The following is a 16,212-nucleotide window of genomic DNA, read 5'->3' on the forward strand; positions in this document are numbered from 1 at the left end:
ACCAAGGGTGCGTGGGGAAGGTGAGCTCAATCACACCCCCGGGACGCCTTCGCTCGGGCTTTTCATATGAATCTTAACAATCTAGATGTGAGCTTTCTTGGCTCAGAAAAGATTCCTGGGAATACTCGTTTCCGGTTTAAATCAATCAATGAGACTCTAACAGGCAGGGAGAAGGAAGGTGGGCACGCAGACCTGATGATGCCCTGTGTGGCGAGCTGCTGCTCAGGCGTATTTTTGGTGGGGCTGGGGAGATGCTGGGAGGGTTGGCAGCCAAAGACAGCTGGTGAGGGTGGCACTGGGTTTTCCAGTGGCTGCCTGTTCCTGAACAATACACCTTGAGTTTTAAAGTCCCCAGGGACTGTGCCCCTTTAACGTGAGCCTCTTATGTTCTCACCGAACCACCAAGTGCATACAAAGGTGAACAAGACACATTCTTTCTGCTCTAGGGAGCTCCAAGTTTCGAAGGGGTGGCAGGTGACAGAGTTGACAAGTATAACATGGTGTGATGCCTGCTATTGCGGGCTCCAGGAGCGCTGAGGATGGGTGTTTAACCCTTAAAGGTCGGATAGAGAGATGGCTTTCTGGATGGGAGCAGCAGGTAAGCCAACCCCTGAACAATAATGAGCATTCATTTCATAAAGAGACAGGGTTAAGGCTGCGTGCGGTGGCTCACACCTGCAATCCCAGCACTTTGGGAGGCAGAGGCAGGCGGATCACTTAAGGTCAGGAGTTTCAGACCAGCCTGGCCGACATGGTGAAACCCTGTCTCTACTAAAAATACAAAAATTAGCCGAGCATGGTGGCGGGCACCTGTAATCCCAGCTACTCACGAGGCTGAGGCAGGAGAATTGCTTGAACCCAGGAGGCAGAGGTTTCAGTGAGCTGAGATCGCGCCACTGCACTCCAGCTTGGGCAACAAGAGTGAAAATTCATCTCAAAAAAAAAAAAAAAAGAGGAAAAGGTTTGAGTTTGTTTTTTCTTGTTTTTGTTTTTTGTGAGATGGAGTTCACTCTGTCGCCCAGGCTGGAGTACAGTGGCACGATCTCAGCTCACCGCAACCTCCGCCACCCAGGTTCAAGCGATTCTCCTACCTCAGCCTCCCGAGTAGCTGGGATTACAGGCGTCTGCCACCGCACACAGCTAATTTTTGTAGTTTTAGTACAGACAGGGTTTCACTATCTTGGCCAGGCTGGTCTTGAACTCCTGACCTCATGATCCACCTGCCTTGGCCTCCCAAAGTGCTGGGATTATAGGCGTGAGCCACCACGCCCGGCCTAGACCTTACCCTGGGTGGAGACAAAGAAAGGCTCCCATATGTAAACACCTAATTGTACACATCAAATGAAAACAGTGCTCCAGGCAGAGGAACAGCTTTTGTGCAAAGGCCTGAAGGTGAGAAAAAATACGGGCAGTCTTTTCCTATCCCTTCTTGGTTCCTAGAAATTCAAGTGGCAGCTACACACAGTGAAAGCATGCTGGCAGTAAGAAAGCAGTCTTGGGGCCAGGCATGGTGGCTCATGCCTGTAACTCCAGCGCTTTCAAGAGGCTGAAGTGGGAGGATCACTTTGAGGCCAGGAATTTGAGACTAGTCTGATCAACGTGGCAAGACCCCTGTCTCTACAAAAAAATTTAAAATTAGCTGGTGTGGTGGCGCACACCTGCAGTCGTAGCTACTGGGAAGGCTGAGGTGGGAGGATCGCTGGAGCCCAGGAGTTCGAGGTTGCAGTGAGCTTGATCATGCCCCTTGCACTCCAGCCTGGGTGAGACAGCAAGACCCTGCCTCAAAAACTAAAAATTAAAAAAAAAAAACTGTAAAAAAAGAAAGTAGACTTGGGGATCCTATGATCTCCAACTCCTCCACTTAGCAGCTGTGGGACTGCAGGCAAGCTGGTCTACCTCTCTAAGCCTCAGTTTCCACACCTGTAAAATGGCCCTAACACTGCCTTCCTGGGGGATCATTACTATAAAAAGAGTGTTATGCAGAGAGCACCAGCGTGGAGCCTGATGCTCAGCAGGTGCTTGGGGAATTATGTTCATTATCACCAGCCTCAGCCTGACCTTCTGGTCCTTTCTGGATGGTGTTCTCAGAAAGCAACCAAGCTGATTCCTCCCCAGAAAGTCAGGGGTCATCTTGGTCCTCAGGGAGGCGGGGGAGTCAGCAGCCCTGTGGGCTCAGTCTGTCCTCTGGCCACCTTACCCTGAGGCTCTTCTCCCTTTTTCTCAGGGAAGATTCCCAAGGGAATGGCCTTGGAGGAAGGGCCCTGCCTGACCCACTGGGTCTCTGGGAGCTGATGTTCCCATGCCAAGCCAATCGCCTCGCACGTAACCTTATCAAATCCACACACAATGACTTCAGGATCCAGGTGGGGGTACTGAGGCTCAGAGAAGTAAGATGACTTGCCCAAGGTCATGTAGCTCAGAGAGGTGGGACCAAGACTCAACTCTCAGCTATGGCTTGGAGCAACCAGGACATACAAGAGTGTTTAAAGCATGGTCAATAACAACCATGTACCTGTGTTTGGTCTAACTACTTCATGTATATTAACTCAATCCTTCCCAACAACTTCAAGGGAGGTACTATGACTATGCCCATTTTATAGTAGATAAAACTGAGGCTCAGAGAGCATAAGTGACTTGCCAAGGTACCTGGCAAGGCCCCTGAAGCCAGGCTCCTGCCACAGCCTGAGCCCTGACGACAGCTGTGTCCTCATCTCATGCATTCTTATTTACTGTTGCTGGCTTGTCCCTGCCACAGGGCCTCTGCATTCGACGTCCCCTCGGCCCGAGATGCCCTTTCCACTGATTTGCACACCCCTGGCTCATTCTTACTTGGATTTCTGTTCCATTATCACCTCCTCAGGGAGGACCTCCGGATCCACCCTAAAGCTCCATTCTCATGCCACCCTGCTATGCCTCGTTCACAGTTTAACACCTGTCGGGCGTTTTGTTTACTGTGTGTCCCCCTCCAGGAACAGCAGCCTCTCCGAGTCATCTCTAAATCCCCAGCCCCTGATCTATAAATATTTGCTAAGTGGGCAAAAGTGACCGAATTATGCAGTCCCTTTCGGAGGACTGGGGGCAACTTTCCACCTACCTAAAGTTCCACCTGCCTACTCTAGTCTAACCTCAGAACCTCCTCTCCGACCCTCTCCATCTCCCTTGGGTTATGAAGTCTGAGCTCTGGGCAGCAAGAAGGGAAGCCGCTGCAGCTACAACTAGGAAGGTTACAGAGCAGGAACACAGCATCTGTCATCCCAGTGGGAGGCTGGACCCAGGAAACTGACAAGACTCCCAGCATGCTCTGCAGCCCCTCCTCCCTGTCAAACCCACAACCAGGCGGAATTCCCGAGTGCCCCGTGGGCTGCCGGAGAGCCCACCCTTCCAATGGGGATCCCAGCCACAGAGAATGCCCATCGACACCCATCCAGATTCAAAGCAGTGGGAGGCGAGGAGAGGGCACATGAGAAATAATAAAACCAGAGGAGACCCAAGCAAGTAAGAGCTAGAGGAATCCCTCCTTTCTCTCTCATATTCGGATTGAAGTGCATAAAACTTTTTGAGTAAGTAAAATATCCAACATAGTTCAAAATGAACATACAAAAACGTTTACGGAGAAAAAGCTCACTCTCCCTTCATCCCTTCCACTCCCCCCGCAACCCCCACCAAGCATCCATTCGTACTTTCTGGTGGATTCTTCCAGTCTGCAAATATAGCAATTACAAATGTATACTCTTATTTTCCCCTCTTTTTACATTTTCTATTTCTTTTTACTTTGCAGCTCCAGCTCAAAGGATCCTTTTTTAAAAAACAGAAAAAAGGGTACCATATTATATATGCTGAGCCACACCTTTTACTTCTCTAGTTGGATATTTCTATATCTCTACACACACAGAGATACAGATATAGACCTATAAGTGCGTGCATACACACACCAGTTATTAATGGTTTTCTGCAATTTTCATCCAGTTCTCCTGGAAAGTGGTATTTAGATTGGGGGTCAAGAGGGGTTGCTTTTCAGGTGACACATAAACAGCTGGGCCACCCTCTCTTGGTGATCAATACTGGACGCTGGTTCTCTGCACTTGAGGCAGGTGCCAGGAGCTAGCTCTTTCCCAAAATATCTGCAGCTCCCATTTCCTGAGCGTCTACCAGGTACTAGGAGAACTCTTACAACAGAGAAGGAAAGCTGAGAATCAGAGAGGTAAAGTGACTAGCCCAAGGTCACACAGCCAGGAAGTGCAGCTGGCACTGTTCACAGCCGGTCTGTCGCTCGCCAAAGCCGGTTTGCCCACACACCTGGCCCCCGCGGTCTCCAGTCCACACCCTGGTCCACAGCCAGAGGCAGAACTGGCCATGCAGAGTTCAGGACCCAGGGCCAAGTCCCCAGCCCGGCTGAACTCAGGCAGACAAGAACTTTCTCCGCCATTTCCCTTCAGGCAGCTCGGCCCGGCCTCCCAGGGCGCCCCGCCTCCGGGCCGATGCGGGGCGCGCAGCCTTTGCTGGTCCCGGGAGACTCAGCGAACTCAGGGGAGGACGCTGGGCTCCGGGCAAAGTGCTCTGCGGCCGCCGCCTCGCTAAAGTCTCCCAGCCACCCGCGGGGATGAGGCTGCCCGAACCCATTTTACAGATGCGAGGACGAAAGCAGGCGCCGGGCGCCGGCTCTCCCGACTAAGGTCACCCGGCCGGGGAGCGTCGGAGACCTGTTCCCACCCAGGTCCGCCGACTTCAAAACTTTCCGCTCTTGCGCTCACGAATGCAAACGACTCTCAGGTGTGGGGCGCGCGCGCCAGCGGGGGTGCCTGAGGGACTTGCCCGCCCGGCCTGAGGCACCTGCCCTGCTCTTGGGAAGCCTGGGCCCCGCTCCCTCCCCGGTCCGCAGTCCCCCGGCCAGGGAGTTCCCGGGCCAGTCCGAAGCTGAGCGGCTGCGGCACTGAGCATCGCCGCGGAGCTCCTCGCCGCAGCCCGCGAGGTGGCCAGCGGGGACCCATTTGAAAGAGGAGGAGACTGAGGCGCAGAGAGGGCCCGCCACTGGCCCAAGGTCACACAGCGCGGCAGCGGGCCGGGGTCCCCAACAGTGGCCGTTCGGAGGTCCCGCCCCGGTCCCCGCGCCGACCCCCGCGGGTACTCACAGCCGGTCTTGCCCTCGAGCTCCCGCACCTCCTCAGACGCGGAGTGGGCAGCGCCCATGGTGCCCGCGGCGGGGGCCCCGGGGCGCGCGTCCCTCTCAGGCCCCGCACTGGCTTCGGCTGCGCAGCGGCGGGACTGGCCTCGGGTCCGGCCTCGGGTCGGGACGCCGGCGAAAGCTCGGAGCCGCGGGTTCCGCGTGGGGCCGGAGCGGGGCCTCATATAACGGCGGAGGGCGGCGCGCCGCGGTCCTAGCGCACGCCGGTTTCGCGCACTGCGCGGCTAGGGGAGCGCCCCGCCCCGGCCCGGAAACCGCCGGGAAGGGGACCCCGGAGCCCACCGCTCTGGGTTCCCCGTTCGTGCAGCAGTGGCCACGTACCTCGTCCCTTCCGCACCCCTGCTGGATCTGGAAGGAAGCAGGTGTGAGCAAATTTGGGGGCGTGGGTAGGAGGGGTGGGACCCCTGGGAGGTGCTATGCCCACTCCCAACACATCCCACCTTACATCCTCCAGATCTTAGGAGGGAAACTCCACTGAGATAGTCAAGGAAGTGAGCCAGCATGAATTAGCTCTATGGAGAACAACAGTAATAACAATCCTATTTGAAAATGCACCATGCGCTTTGGTTTTTTTCAGGAAAGCCCCAGCACCTTCTGAGGTGAACACACCCACGTGGCGGCCCGTGTGGGCCCTGCACAGCCCGGTGGCTGAGAGGCACCTCAAACTGCAGGAGCGGGCTGGGCGCAGTGGCTCACGCCTGTAATCCCAGCACTTTGGGAGGCCAAGGCGGGCGGATCACTTGAGCTCATGAGTTCGAGACCAGCCTGGCCAACATGGTGAAACCCCGTCTCTACTAAAAACACAAAAATTAGCCAGGCGCGGTGGCACATGCCTGTAATCCCAGCTACTCCGGAGGCTGAGGCAGAAGAATCACTTGCACCTGGGAGGCAGAGGTTGCGGTGAGCTGAGATCTTGCCACTGCACTCCAGCCTGGGCAACAGAGCAAGACTCTGTCTCAAAAAACAAACAAACAAACAAAAAAACAACTGCAGAAGCGGGGCCAGGAGGCTGCATTTGGGACAAACTGCTGGAGAGAAGGCAATGCCGGTGGTCCCCATGCCCATTAGGGAAGTTCTGGGTTAAGATGGCTTGAGGGGTTGGCTCTCCATCCAGTTGGGGTGACTGGGGCCGATGCTGTTGCCTGTGTAATGTGATTCCTCCTCCTTAAAATAAGGATAAGTTAATGAGATGTCCACCAGAGGGCCTGGCATGGACACAGCACATGGCCACAGACGCTGGTGGGCGCTATGGAATCTTGTCCCCTGGAGAGGCACACAGCCAGGGCAGAACATCAAGGTCAAGCCTCTCCTGAAGGCTCTGCAGTGCTTAGTGACACCACCATCAATGACCATCAGGTATCAGGTCTGTTCTGAACGTTAGGCTCGATGATAAATGTTGGGGAGGAAGGGGACAGGGTAGGGGGCAGGAGTTTTTCGGTGCCCACAGAGGGGACTTGGGTGGACCTACCTCCATCAGTTTCACAGGCTGCTGGGAAGGGGGCTGCTGAGAACTGCTGTTCATTCCTGCAGACTACAGGCTCAAGCCAAGGGTCACAGCCCTTTCCAGGGGCAGGAGGTGACTTTCAGAGCCTGAGGTAGAGGGTGGGAGTTGGTCCTAAAACCTCCTAGAGCAGCAGAATCAGCCCCTTCCTGGTTGCAAATCCAGCTTTTGGCCAGGTGCAGTGGCTCATGTCTGTAATCTCACCACTGGGAGGCTGAGACAGGAGGATTGAGCCCAGGAGTTTGAGACCAGCCTGGGCAACATAGCAAGACCCCAGCTCTACCAAAAATTAAAACTTTCTAAAAATGAGCTGGGCACAATGGTGTGCGCCTGAAGTCCCAGCTACTTGGGAGGATGAGGCAGAAGGATCGCTTGAGCTCAGGAGTTAGAGGCTGCAGTGAGCTCTGATTGCACCACTGCACTCCAGCCCAGGCAACAGAGTGAGACCCTGTCTCTAAAATGGAAAATCCAGCTTCCTCTTACACTGCCTGTCTGCACTCATAGAGCCAAGGCAGCACCTGCAATCTGCATTTTAAAGCACTCTCCAGAGGGCAGTGCAAGACCTGATCAAGGTGGAAAGATGTTGGCTGTGGGTCATCAGCTGATCTGAGCCGGCAGGACAGCTGACCTAGGGACTGCATTTTGGTTTAAAAGATTCTGGAAACAGGCAGGCCTCTGGGATCAGGAAAAGGATCCCCAATACCCCTGGGAGTTCTGAGCCTCTGAGCCAGCCCATTACATACAGCTGCTGGGAGCAATTTTATTCCAACTTAAAATGTCAGTTCCTGGAATTTTATTATATTAAACTAGTCAAGGATTAAATGATGGAACTGTCTGATGTGGGGGATAGGAAGTGGCATTCTCTGGACATCAGCCCCTCCTGCTTGGCACAGTTGCTCCGGTGGGGACAAAAGCCCTGGGACAAGGAGAAGGGCACATGGCTTCACACTGTCCCTTGGTGATCTCAAGGAAGCCCCTGGTATCTAGGATGAAGGGAGTCTGTCCTACCCGATCACCTGTCTACCCTGACCCACTGACCGCTGTTAGCTACTAGACAAGCACTTGTACTCGTTCCTTTTGCCTGAAACTCTCTTCCACTCCCGCTTCCTCTTCAGACCTCAGTGGAAACTCACATCCTCAGGGAGGCCTTCTCAGAGTCCTCATCCCCTCTCCTGGGTCCACAGCCAAACAAGCCACCACCACCAGTCAGCAGGGAGCTGGGAGGGGGGAAGTCTTGCTGAGGATGACAGAGGAGGATTTATTCCTAATTGCAGGGCTTGGAGAAGTAATCAGGAGATCCTTGGAGCAGCATGAAGGCAGAAAAAACCAAGGCACAATTTATGCATTCGTTCAATCATTTATTCATTGCACATTTATTGAGCACCTACTATGTTCAGGGCTCTTGCTAGGTCCTGGAGCCACAGCCAGGAATAAGATGCCACCTTCGCTCCTGAGGAACTCCTGGTGGGGTGAGGAGAAGACACACGGGCAGTGACAAAGCAGATGGGTAAACAAGGGCTGACGTGATGGAGCCCACAGAGAGATGGAATGTTCAAACCAGAATGGGCCCCTGGAGAGACTCTGTCATCCCTAAAGCTGAGCTTCAGGAAGTCCAGGACTGTCCCCAACTGTGGTCCCAAAGGGATACAGCAAAGCCAAATTCTTGGTGGACAGATGTCTCTGTGGGGGCCCCTGCAGTGGCACCCACCATCTGCCCGGGCTCTGCCCTCCTCTGGCAATGATGCGCACACCGCAGGGCGCCCTCCACGCAAAGCCAGCCGCTGCCCGTTCCGGGACATCATGGCTTTCATTCAGACCTACCAGTGGCTCTGCAGGCGTCAACAAAGCAAGAAGCAAGAACGAGGTCTGCAGCTTTGCATGGGGTCTGGCCAGGGCTCATTGGATTTTTTGTCTAGAGCCCTGGAAGAGGGGCACCCCGTTGCGGGGCAAGCTTTATCCCCCCCCAATAACACAGCATGACTTTTGGAGAACTGGGAAACACTTTAGTCACCAGGCAACTGCGTCTTTTCTCCCAGAGGACCTCCTCCCGGAGGAACTGATTAAAAGTGGTGGCCGCAATTCATATAGCTGGTCCCTGTCAAGCCGCAAAGAGCAGCTGAGTGGTCCCTGTCAAGCCGCAAAGAGCAGCTGAGCCCAGAGATGGCCAGGACGGTCTTCATTTGGCTCTCCCACCTTCCTGTCACGGAGGGCTATGAAACCATACTTGGGCAAGTTAACCTCTCTCATCCTCAGTTTCCCCATCTGCAAAGTGTCAATAACATTGTGAGGGTTAAATGCAGATTCATATATGTAAGGTGATTCATACACGTAAGGTGATTGTGAGGGTTAAATGCAGATTCATGTATGTAAGGTGATTCATACACGTAAGGTGATTGTGAGGGTTAAATGCAGATTCATGTATGTAAGGTGATTCACACACGTAAGGTGATTGTGAGGGTTAAATGCAGATTCATATATGTAAGGTGATTCATACATGTAATTGTGAGGGTTAAATGCAGATTCATATATGTAACATTGTAAGGGTTAAATGCAGATTCATATATGTAACATTGTAAGGGTTAAATGCAGATTCATATACAGAAGGTGCTTAAAACTGCCTGACACCGTAAGTGCTAGCCAGTGGTGAGTTGGTAAACAAGCTCTCTGAAAAGGGCAGGAGGGGCAGAAGTCCTAATCTGTAGCAGTTGCCAATTTCTGTGTGTAAATACTCATGCCATAGTCAATTTCAAGTTACTGATAATTTAACAATAGGCTTGCAAAATCCCTGAATTTTGTTTTTTAGATATGGGGTCTCACTATGTTGCTCAGGCTAGCGTCGAACTCCTGGGCTCAGAGGATCCTCCTGCCTCAGCTTTCCAGGTAGCAGCAAATACAGGCATGCGCCACCGTGCCCGGCTTAAAATCCCTGAATATTTAACAATTGGCTCTTGCAAGCCAGTCAAGACCAGGAAACTACTACCCAGTTGACTGTCATATGTTCGTTTATTTGTTCATGCATTCACTATTGAGTGCCAGGAGTTTGGACACTACAGTGAAGGAGACAGTCCCTGACCTCAGGGATCCCAACGTCTGCAAGGAAAGAGATGTGAACAGAACATCATGGTATGCTAGCCGGTACCAGTCACTGCAGGGGCCCGGAGGAGAGGCACCCAGCACATCCGCATTTTATTGATAGAAAAACCAAGATGTTCCCAAAGGATTGTAAACCAGAATCAGAGCATAGACTTGAAGGTGTCTGAATAGCAGTTTCTGTAATTCACCTGCCCCTTCTAATGGTTTAGCTTGGGGTAACTCCCAAGGCATGGTAATGTTCTAGGAGTAACACCACATTTGTCTTAGCATTTGGGCCACTGACCAAGAGATTTATGGGGACTCCAAGTACCATTGAGCCCGCCTTTGCAAAAATTATAACAGAAAGTTATGACACCGAGAGTGATCTGATCTCACCAACCCTCATCTTGCCTCTAACTTTCAAAATGCCCTTGGTCATTCCTGGACTTGAGCCGAGCTAACTTTGGGAGAAATTTAATTTATAGTTTAAATGAGAATAGCCCTTCCCCAAAACTAAGCCGCCTTCATAAAACTAATAAAGGCTACCAGGTGGCCGGGCACAGTGGCTTAAGCTTGTAATCCCAGCACTTTGAGAGGCTGGGGTGGGAGGATCGTTTGAGCCAGGAGTTCAAGACTAGCTTGGGCAACTTAGTGAGACCCTGCCTCTACAAAAAAAAAAAAAAAAAATTAGCAGTGCATGATGTCATGTGCCTTTGGTCCCAGCTACTCAGGAGGCTGAAGTGGAAGGATCACTTGAGCCCAGGAGTTTTAAGCTGCAGTGAGCCACAATCACACCACTGCATTCCTGCCTGGGGGACAGAGTAAGAACCTGTCTCTTAAAAAAAAATGAAAAGAAAAGAAAGGCCACCAGGTTAGGAGGATGAGAGGGGCCTAAATTTCGCTAAGACGCAGGCATAGTTAAATGACAACCAGCCATTATTCCAGAGGATACAAGATTTGCAACTGTCCCAATTCACTATTGTGGAACCTAAGATTGGCCTTTTGAGATGTCTTTACCTGCATTTCTGATGACCGGATGGCCCCACCCAGACCTTCAACTCTTGGCTCAGCCGGTCCTGGGGAGCCCGCCCAGAAGTGGACTTGGTGTACAAGGACCAATCTCCACAACCCTGTGATTGCATCCCCAACCAATCAGCAGCCCCCATTCCCCAGCCCCCTGCCCACCAAAGTATCCTTTAAAAACCCTAGCCTCCAAATTTTCAGATTGATTTGATTTGAGACAGGGGTGGCCAACCTTGTGTCAATTAAGCTCTTTCTTTATTGCAATGCCGTCGTCTCAGTGAATTGGTTTTGTCTGTGCAGTGGGCAGGAGGAACTCATCAGGTGATTACATCATCTTGCTTGGCCTCTTAGCGAAGACCGCACCTAAACCACATCAAACAAGCAATGTGTGGTGAAGCTCTCATAAAGTAGGTCCAGGGAGAGGGAGACCGCACAGGTGGCCTGCGTCAGTGATTTGGCTCTGACACAGACGCTTTTTCTCATAAGATCATTCAGGCTCCTTAGGCTGGTTTCATACGTCATGGTCTCTTGGTTTTCATGTCAATGGGATCAGCGATTCATCCGCAATTTGCATTTTGAAATTAAAGTTATCGTTTTGATTTTCTTTTGAACAATCTTTTTTCCCCTGAGGCACCCTGATCTTCCCCCATACCGTGGGCATGCTATAGGAGATCGATTCAGACCTGAGTTGAATCCTGGCTCTGCCCACTCCCTGGCTGTGTACCACTGGGTTGGTTATATTGCAACTCCAAACCTCAATGTCTTCATCGGTATAATAGGCCCCACAATCCCATCTTTGAAGAGTCGGAACAAGGGTGAAATGGCTGGCATAGAGCACACCCTTCCCAACTGTCTGTTCCTTTTTTTTTGGCGGGCGGGGTTGGGTAGTTGGACATCAAGGACTTTATAGCCAGCCTGACTCTCCTGTCTCTTCTAGCCTCCCGTCTCTCCCAGTCCCGTGACTCCCAGTGAGACACATCAATGAAACTCAGACTCGAATCTCTGTCCAGCTCCCAGTTCTTACAGAATCAGATTTGGTCTTGGGAGAATGATCGCAGCAAGGGGCCTTTAGAATAGTTCCTTCTCTTCATTCTCTGAGAGCTTTAAACTCAACCTTGAGTTAGAAAATCACCCCTGGCCCCTTCCTGGGTGGCAGAATCACTGCTGTCACCAGCATCATTGCTTCAGCCCATGGCTGGAGCTGAGTGGCCCAGACCTCAGAGGGACGCTGCCCTATAGGAGGGCAGGCTGGCTGCCTAAAAATAGGAGAAGGAGACTGGGTTTTTGGGGAGGGCAGCTTAAGCTTGTTTTTCTATTATTTATATAATTATAAATAGTGACCAATTACCGGAACTTGCAGGGGGCAGATGGAATGTTGTCCCTGGATGGGCTTCAAACTCTGCATTGTTGTCCAAGAAACAAAGTTACCAACCAGAAAGAGGTGGCAAGGGCCCCAAATCTATTTTCACTTCACCATCACTTTACATCGAGCCTGGTGGGGGAGGCTGGGCAGGGGCCGGGGGGTGGGAGCTGTCGAAGAAGACAAGAATAATCAGCATTTGGAAGACTCTGCTAGGACCTCTTCTCAGGTAGAAATGCAACAGCCCTGGGTAGAGATGCTTTTATTTATTCATCATTTGTGATTTGGAGAGAGGCATCCTACACCATTAGAGAGGACTGTGTGGTAGGCAGAATGTGGCCCCCAAAGACGCCCACGTCCTAATCCCTGGAACGGGTGAACATGTTAGGTTGCATGGCAAGAGGGAATTAAAGGAGCAGATGGAATGAAGGTTGCTAATCAGCTGACCCTGAGATGGGGGAGATTACCCTGGATTATCTGGGTGGGCCCAATATAATCACAAGAGTCCTTATATGTGAAAGAGGAAGGCAGGCTGGGCTCGGTGACTCGTGCCTGTAATCCCAACACTTTGCGGGGCTGAGGAGGGCAGATGGCTTGAGTCCAGAAGTTCGAGACCAACCTGGGCAACATGGTGAAACCCCATACGTACAAAAAATTCACAACAATTAGCCGGGTATTGGTATTGCATGCCTGTCATCCCAGCTACTCAGGAGCCTGAGGTGGGAGGATCACCTAAGTCTGGGAGGCGGAGGCTGCAGTAAGCCATAATCATGCCACTGCACTCCAGCCTGGGTGACACAGTGAGATCCTGGCTCAAACCAAAACCAAGCCAAACCAAATCAAAGAGGAAGGCAGGAGGGTCAGAGTCAAGAGTGACATGATATGAGAAAGACTCAATCGGCCATTGCTGTTTGAAGATGGAGGAAGGGCACCAAGGAAGCTAGGCGGGCTCTAAACTGGAAAATACAAGAAAATACATTCTCCTCTAGAGCCTCTGGAAGGAACACAGACAGCCCCACTGACACCTTGATCTTAACCCAGCGAGACCCGTTTTGGACTTCTGACCTCCAGAACCATAAGATCATCATTTTTTTTTTTTTTTTTTTTTTGAGACAGAATCTCGCTTTTCCCCAGGCTGGAGTGCAATGGTGCAATCTTGGCTCGCGGCAACCTCTGCCTCCCAGGCTCAAGTGATTCTCCTGCCTCAGCCTCCCAAGTAGCTGGGATTACAGGCAGGTGGCACCGTGCCCAGCTTATTTTTGTATTTTTAGTAGAGACAGGGTTTCACCATGTTGCCCAGGCTGGTCTTGAACTCCTGACCTCAGGTGATCCACCTGCCTCAGCCTCCCAAAGTGCTGAGATTACAGGCATGAGCTTTTGTTTATATAAGCCACTGAGTTGGTATAATAATTTGTTGCAGCAGCAACAGGAAATAAATACACACACTGGGTTTGCACTTGGAAAAATACAGTGCCAAGGAGACAGCGTTGACCAGACTGTCTTCCTACAGGGATGGTTTTTTTTTTTTCTTGAGGCAGGGTCTCACTCTGTTGCCCTGGCTGGAGTGCAGTGGCATGATCACAGCTCCCTGCAGCCTCAAACTCCTGGGCTCAAGCGATCCTCCTGCCCCAGTCTCCTGAGTAGCTGGGATTACAGGCACACACCACCAAGCCTGGCTAAGTTTTAAATATTTTGTAGAGACAGGGCCTCGCTATGTTGCCCAGGCTGGTTTTGAACTCCTGGTCTCAAGCAGTCTGCCTCAGCCTCCCAAAGTGCTGGGATTACAGGCATGAGCCATTGGCCCAGCCCTAAAAGGATGATTTAAGTTCTGTGTGCATACAATCACCTTGGTTCTTATTTAAATTCAGATTCTGAGGTCCAGGTGTTCTATCTCAGGAGGCCCAGGAATGCATTTTTTACTTCTTGTATTTTTATTGATATATCATAGTAGCAAATATTTTGGGGGCATGTGATATTTTGATATATGTATACAATGTGTCATGATCAATCAAGTTAATTGGGATATGCGTCACCTCATTTTTTCTTTGTACTGGGAACAATTTTTCTCTTCTAGCTATTTTGAAATATAAATTACTGTTAACTATAATTCCCTACTTACTATCAGATTCCCTACTATCAAATACTAGAACTTACTGCTTCTATCAAACTGTAATTCTGCACCCATTACAGGAATGCTTTTATTTTTTTTGAGACAGAGTCTCACTCCGTTGCCCAGGCTGGTGTGATCTCAGCTCACTGCAACCTCCACCTCCCAGGTTCAAACGATTCTCCTGCCTCAGCCTCCTGAGTAGCTGAGATTACAGGCGTGTGCCACCATGTGCCTGTATTTTTAGTAGAGACAGGGTTTCTCCATGTTTGCCAGGCTGGATTCAAACCCCTGACCTCAGGTGATCCGCCTGCCGCGGCCTCTCATCTCAAAGTGCTAGTATTACAGGTGTGAGCCACCGAGCCCGGCTTTTTTTTTTAAGGTGAGATCTCACTCTGTTGCCCAGGCTGGAGTGCGGTGGTACAAACATGGCTCACTGCATCCCCAACCTCCTGAACAACTAGGACTAGAAGCGCACCACCACGTCTGGCTAGTTTTTTAATTATGTGTAGAGACGAAAGCTCACTATGCTGCCCAGGCTGCTTAAACTCCTGGGCTCAAGCAATCCTCCTGCTTTGGCATCCCAAAATGTTAGGATTACAGGTGTGAGTCACTGTGCCCAGCCAGGAGTGCATTTTAAATGAGAACTCCAGGTGATTTTGATGGAGATGGTCTTGTGTGTTTTGTAATGGCTTTGAGATATTATCCACATACAACGCCTCCATTTAAAGTGCACAATTCAATGATTTTTCATATCTTCAGAGTTGTGCAGCCATCACTACAATCAATTTTAGAACATTTTTGTCAGCCCCAAAAGAAACCCCATATTCCCTGTCACCCCTCAATTCCCCCATCCTCTCCGGGTTCTGGCAACCACTAATCTCTTCTGTCTCTGTGGATTTGCCTATTCTGGACATCACATATAAACGGAATCATATGATATGTGGCCGTCTGTGTCTGGCTTCTTTCACTCAGCATAAGGTCTTCAAGGTTCATCCACGTTGTAGCACCTGTCAATGCTTCATTCCTTTTCATGACTAAGTAATATTCCACAGATAAACCACATTTTGTTTATCCATTAACGGGTTGATGAACACTTGGGTTGATTTCACCTTTTGGCTCTTATGAATAGTGCTGCTGTGAACACTAGAGTACAAGGGTCTGTTTGAATCCCTGTGACAACCTCATTTTGACACCCATGGACACAGTGGCTGGGGAGTCATTCTCCTTTCTGTATGCATCACTTTCAGAGCAGGGACAAGGGGAGTGAGTACAGGGAATCACTGGATGAGGAGGTTCTGTACGTGCCAGAAACTGTACAGCTTCCCTCAAAGTATCTCATGTAACTGTCATGGCCAAAGACAGAGGCTTGGGCAATTAATCACACTGTGTTGCCAATGTGGAAACAGAGACTCATGGAAGCTCAAATCACTTACTTGAGTTCACATGATCCGCAGGTGACACAGCCCTGGTGGGTCCAAGCCCCTGACCCACGAAGCAGTGATACTTCTCACAGGTGCCTATCTCCACCGGGGGTTACCTGGCTGGCAAAACAGGAAGAAAATGCAAAATCCATTTCTTCCATCTGCTGAATCAGATGGCCACAATTTAGCTTCCAGTAATGACCAAGGAATTCCCCTTTGCGGAGTACTAGGCACTTTCTAGATTCTATAAACCTTGCTGCCTCCTAAGACAACACTACAGAATGTGCATTCTTTACATCTCTGTTATGAGCACAAGGAACTGAGGCTTGGCAAAGTGACCCCAGGCTGCCACACTGGTTCTCAAATGGTTTTGTGCCATAGGATTCCTTGTGTAAAAGGGGGCGCAGGAACCTGCATTTTAACAAGGATTGGCCGGGTGCGGTGGCTCACGCCTGTAATCCCAGCACTCTGGGAGGTTGAGGTGGGTGGATCACCTGAGGTCAGGAGTTCAAGACCAGCCTGGCCAACATGGCAAAACCCTGT

At 51.0% G+C, this 16,212-nt stretch overlaps 1 protein-coding gene and 2 long non-coding RNA genes across 7 annotated transcripts in view; 1 reads left to right on the forward strand and 2 right to left on the reverse strand.

Annotated features, from left to right (window-relative positions):
* Positions 1-5,419, reverse strand: part of TESC (tescalcin) — a 60,751-nt gene extending 55,332 nt beyond the window's left edge. For all 5 annotated transcript variants that reach the window (XR_010129430.1, XM_055358122.2, XM_004053959.4 and 2 more), the window contains exon 1: positions 5,130-5,419. Coding sequence is in view for 4 of the 5 variants with exons in the window: in XM_055358122.2 (XP_055214097.1) it covers positions 5,130-5,346 (217 nt within the window). In the remaining variant the exon portion in view is untranslated. The remainder of the gene's footprint in view (positions 1-5,129) is intronic.
* The window catches only part of LOC129525873 (uncharacterized), a 54,195-nt gene continuing 43,389 nt past the window's right edge, over positions 5,407-16,212 (forward strand). The window contains exon 1 of the long non-coding RNA XR_008670406.1: positions 5,407-5,544. This is a non-coding gene — a long non-coding RNA (uncharacterized lncRNA). The remainder of the gene's footprint in view (positions 5,545-16,212) is intronic.
* Positions 11,010-15,919, reverse strand: LOC129525872 (uncharacterized). The gene is made up of 3 exons (XR_008670404.2): positions 15,682-15,919; positions 12,127-12,308; positions 11,010-11,141 (listed from the first exon to the last, which is right to left on the reverse strand). It is a non-coding gene; the product is annotated as an uncharacterized lncRNA (long non-coding RNA).

Source organism: Gorilla gorilla, chromosome 10 (assembly GCF_029281585.2).
Source record: "Gorilla gorilla gorilla isolate KB3781 chromosome 10, NHGRI_mGorGor1-v2.1_pri, whole genome shotgun sequence".
Taxonomy (NCBI): Eukaryota; Metazoa; Chordata; class Mammalia; order Primates; family Hominidae; genus Gorilla; species Gorilla gorilla.